General features: G+C 42.0%; 1 protein-coding gene and 1 pseudogene across 2 annotated transcripts; one reads left to right on the plus strand and one right to left on the minus strand.

Annotated features, from left to right (window-relative positions):
- Positions 1–1855: 1855 nt before the first annotated feature.
- LOC307099042 (tripartite motif-containing protein 60-like) lies at positions 1856–3217 on the minus strand (the record flags this gene model as incomplete). The annotated part of the gene is made up of 1 exon (XM_079770253.1): positions 1856–3217. The coding sequence occupies one exon, from the start codon at positions 3215–3217 to the stop codon at positions 1856–1858; it is 1362 nt and encodes a 453-aa protein (XP_079626379.1).
- Positions 3218–3785: 568 nt separating this feature from the next.
- On the plus strand, positions 3786–4088 carry LOC307099153 (small ubiquitin-related modifier 1-like; annotated as a pseudogene). Its single transcript has one exon. The product of its transcript is annotated as a small ubiquitin-related modifier 1-like (transcript).
- Positions 4089–4729: the final 641 nt, after the last annotated feature.

Below are 4729 nucleotides of genomic sequence, written 5' to 3' on the forward strand. Positions count from 1 at the left end.
CTGGGACCTTTCAGTCCGCAGGCCCACGCTCTATCCACTGAGCCAAACGGGTTTCGGCGAGTAATTAATTTTTATTTGATAGAGCTTTCCATGCAATCTCAAGTATATTAAATTGGATTAACTCAAAAATATTTACTTTGAGAGAGAACCTTATTGAAAACATTTCACAGCCTGTGAAATGTTCCAAAATTATCCTTCAGTTATAGCCTTGAAATTTAACTTGGAGAGACCATCATATATATATATATATATATATGATTTAAATATTATATACTTTTTATAATTATATTAAGATATCAATTAAATTTAAACTGGTTATTATATTAAAAATTTGGTTGAGATCACAGAATTAATCTTTCTTATTTAATTAGACCAAAGAGCAATATATTTTGAATTCTTAAGTTTTACAGAGAAAACACAAGATTTTATTTTCTCAAAAATAAATTTCTATACTTTAGGCATTTAGTTACTACAACTACATTTTCTCCCAATTTAATATGAGCCTTGGAGTTTTCAAGCAGGCAAGTCAAATATTTAGAATTTCTTAATTAGTAACACCTTTATATTTTTAAGAATAAATTTCAAAAATACAAGACATAATCAATAGCTTTAATTTTCTTCTCTAGATTTCATATGAGGCATACTCAGATTAATATTTCAGTATTTTGTCATTTCAAAATATTTAGATATAAGTTTTTATCTTTTGATTTAGTAAACTTTAAAGTTTTAAGTTTTTTTAAAAATATATTTTATTGATTTTTTACAGAGAGGAAGGGAGAGGGATAACGAGCTAGAAACATCAATGAGAGAGAAACATCGATCAGCTGCCTCCAGCACACCCCCCACTGGGGATGTGCCCACAACCAATGTACGTACCCTTGACCGTAATCAAACCCGGGACCCCCAAGTCCACACGCCGATGCTCTATCCACTGAACCAAACTGGCTTCGGCTAAAGTTTTAAGTTTTTAGCAGCTCTGGAAAACCATGTTTGAGGCTGGAAAAACAGGTCTGGCAAAGGCCTACCCCCCTGACTTTAAAATGACTATCTATCTATCTATCTATCTATCTATCTATCTATCTTGGTATATCTATATCTATATCTATATCTATATCTATATCTATATCTTTTCCCCTGCTGGATGAAGTCGAAAAGCAAACTTATAGCTATTCAAATGCAAAATTGTCATATTCCTTCCTTCAAGATTGCCCTGGGAAGTCAGCCTTCTTAATTAACAAAGGGCATAGCCAATCTTCACCTGGGCTACTTAAATCTTTATAATTAATACTAGAGGCTCAGTGCACTAAATTCTTGCACCCAGTGGGGGGGGGGTGTCCCTCAGCCCAGCCTGCACTCTCTCCAATCTGGGACCCATTAAGGGGTGTCCGACTGCCCATTTAGGCCCAATACCAATAGGATCGGGCTTAAACGGGCAGTCGGACATCCCTCTCACAATCCAGGACTGCTGGCTCCCAACTGCTCACCTGCCTGCCTTCCTGATTGCCCCTAACCGCTTCTGCCTGCCAGCCTGATCACCCCCTAAGCTCTCCCCTGACAGCCTGATTGATACCTAACTGCTCCCCTGCCAGCCTGATTGCCCCTAACTGCCCTCCCGTGCAGGCCTGGTCACCCCAAACTGCCCTCCCCTGCAGCCCTGGTCCCCCCCCCTTATTTGCTTTCCCCTGCAGGCCCAGTCGCCCCCAATGTCCCTCCTCTGCCAGCCTTGTCACACCTAACTGCCCTCCCCTTCCAGCCATCTTGTGTGTTGGAGTGACAGTCAATTTGCATATTACTTTTTTATTAGAGAGGATTCCTTTCAATAACAAGGGAAGATAAGCACATACAAAATTTCTTCCTAATTGCTTTTCACTTCACTGATGATGCTCATTGTAAGAGATTCTGAAGACAATGCAATAGAGAAATAAGGCATAAGTTTCCCTGTAAATGTATCCGTGATTCCATACATGTATGACCCCTTATTCAAATTATAAAATGAAACCTCTCCCAACTCATAGTCTAGAAAAATGCCAATATTCTGCTGTCCACTAGGATTCCAGAGCTGATGTTGCCAGCATCCATTGCTTGGGGATGGTGATATGAAAGTGTTTCTGGGGAAAGATGCTTTACACACACCTAAGTAATATAATCCTCTACCTCCTATGTTTACCACCCAAAAATGCCTGCCAGCATCAAATCCCTCAGAACTCAGGACATCTGCATAAATATGTGTCTGGGTATTGGGACCACCACCTGGTGTCCTATAGGTCACACTTTTTTTATCACTTGAGACAATAAGACTTGGATGGGCAGTTGCAGGATCCAGTGTCAACTCTACCTGAAATGTGCGGGTCATTTGATACAGGCCCCAAAAATGTGGTGGGAGAGTGAAAATCACCTTCTTTAATTCATATGAAAAGACTGCAGGCGTCTCTAGGTTTCCATAGCTCTTGTGGATCCTTTCAATACGCGTGAGTAAAGCCAGGTCTGTCTGCAAACACTTGTCTTCTATTTCAATTAACAGAGTGCTTAGCCTGAACATATGGTATGAAATTTGCCTTCTATTTTCAACTAGTTTCTCTTCAACATCATTCTCTTCTATAAGTAGATCGTTATCAAGTTCAAGGTGTTCTATTTCCAAGAAAGATTTAAGTTTTTTACATTCATTGTACAATTTCTCCCTCCATCTTCTCATCTTTATCATTGCTTCCGGAGTATTTGCAAATTGGATTTTATATACCCTTTCAACATTTTCAAGGTCATTAGTGAGGGCCGCCACCAACTTTTTGAGCATCCTCCTGTGACTAGCTGCAGCTTCCTCAATGGGGATCAGGGGCTGATCCTGGTGGTCGGATGAGACCCTGCACTGGGCACACAACAGCTCCAGGTCCTTCTCACAGAACAGGGTCAGAGGCTCATGGTGCTTCCCACACAGGGGTATTTCTTCCTGCAGTTTCCTCTGGCTCCCTGAGGTGGGGATCTGCTGAACAATCTCAGTCATGTAACATAATTGGGTGTTCCTCTTCAAGCTCCTGTCAGGGCAGTGGTGGAGGCAGACAGGACAGGGAAAGGTGCCCTGTAGACCTTCCCAGCGCTGGTGGATGCAGGAGACACAGAAGTTGTGCCCACACTCAGTGGTCACTGGGTCTCTCAGGTGATCCAGGCAGATGGGGCAGCTGGCCTCTGCTTGGAGCTTGGCCAGGGAAGCTGCAAAGGCCATTGTGCAGTGAAGGTGGCTATCAGAGGAGACTCACTTCAGTCCTTGTGATCCTCTAGGAGTGAGGAAATGTGAAAAGTTGAGGTCTGCTTAAGCCTCCCCCTCTGTGGAAGGCACTAGGAGCTTCCAAGAAAAGTTCCAGTGGAAAGATGACATCCAGTCTTCCTGTCACCTTCTGCTGTGTTTAATGTCAGTTTGCCCTGAGTGAAGATCAGCTGTGGACTCTGGTAAAAAAAGCAAGCAACATGCAAGTCATAAGTGGTTTCTGTGGACAAAAAGATATCACCATTTAAAGTTCAATCAGCATTAACCCTTCCCTCCTTGTATGAACAGCATGTCAGATAGTCCAAATCAGTTATTATGACAATATTTAAAGAGGAGTTAGAAGAAAAGTCTGTTTTGCAACTTAAAAGGAATTAGACAATCTAGGCAAATTTACTGTTGGCCTCAATCATCACAAAAAAAATGTCATCTTGTGCTGTGGGGAAGAGAAGGATTTATAAGCCCAGGAGCGAGGTCCTGCTACCAGAGGACGCTTCTCTGCAGAGACCCTAGGTGAAGCACCATGCACATGTGTGTCCATGAGGCAAAACCCTCAACAGGGGATTTGGGGAATAAGAGGAAGGAGGATACATTCAACTCAAAGTCATTGGACAGGACAGCAGTGAGATTCACTTCAAAGTGAAAATGACAAAACACCTCAAGAAACCCAAAGAATCATGCTGTCTAAGATGGGAGTTCCAATGAACTCGCTCAGGTTTCTCTTGGAGGGTCAGAGAATGGCTGATAATCACATTCCAAGAGAACTGGGAATGGAGGAGGAAGATGTGAGTGAAGTTTATCAGGAACAACAGGGGGTCATTCAATGGTTTAGATTTCCTTTTTCTTTTCTTTTCCCTCAATCCTTTCTTATTGTTAAGAATAGTTCTTTTGTAATGTGGTGTTCCAAATGAAATGCAAAAGTGACACTCCCTCCAGACTCTTTAAAACCTCTGGTAATTTGAATTCTACTGCCCAGTATTCATTATTGCTTTCATTGTGCTGAGTTTGGGTGATCAAACCTCAGCCTCCTTCATATTGCCTTCTCCCTTTGAAATATTACAATTGTGAACAGGGAGGCCACCCTTTTCAGGACTGTGCATTTTGAGGTTTGTGATAAATGAGGTGGACCAATGCAAGTGATCATAATACTTCTAATTGGCCTGGAAGTTCTAGCAAGTGATTGCTTCACTCCTGCACTATGACTTTTTTTTTCTTTTAATATATTTTTATTCATTTCAGAGAGGAAGGGAGAGAGAGAGAGAGAGAGAGAGAGAGAGAGAGAGAGAGAGAGAGAGAAACATCAATGATGAGAGATAATCATTGATTGGTTGCCTCCTGCATACCCTCTAGTGGGGATTGAGCCCATAACCCAGACATGTGCCCTTGACCAGAATCAAACCTGGGACCCTTCAGTCCACAGGCTGACACTCTATTCACTGGGGCTAGGGCCTAGTCTATGACTTTCAGTGGGAG

This window comes from Cnephaeus nilssonii (assembly GCF_951640355.1).
Source record: "Cnephaeus nilssonii genome assembly, chromosome: 5".
NCBI classification, from domain to species: domain Eukaryota; kingdom Metazoa; phylum Chordata; class Mammalia; order Chiroptera; family Vespertilionidae; genus Cnephaeus; species Cnephaeus nilssonii.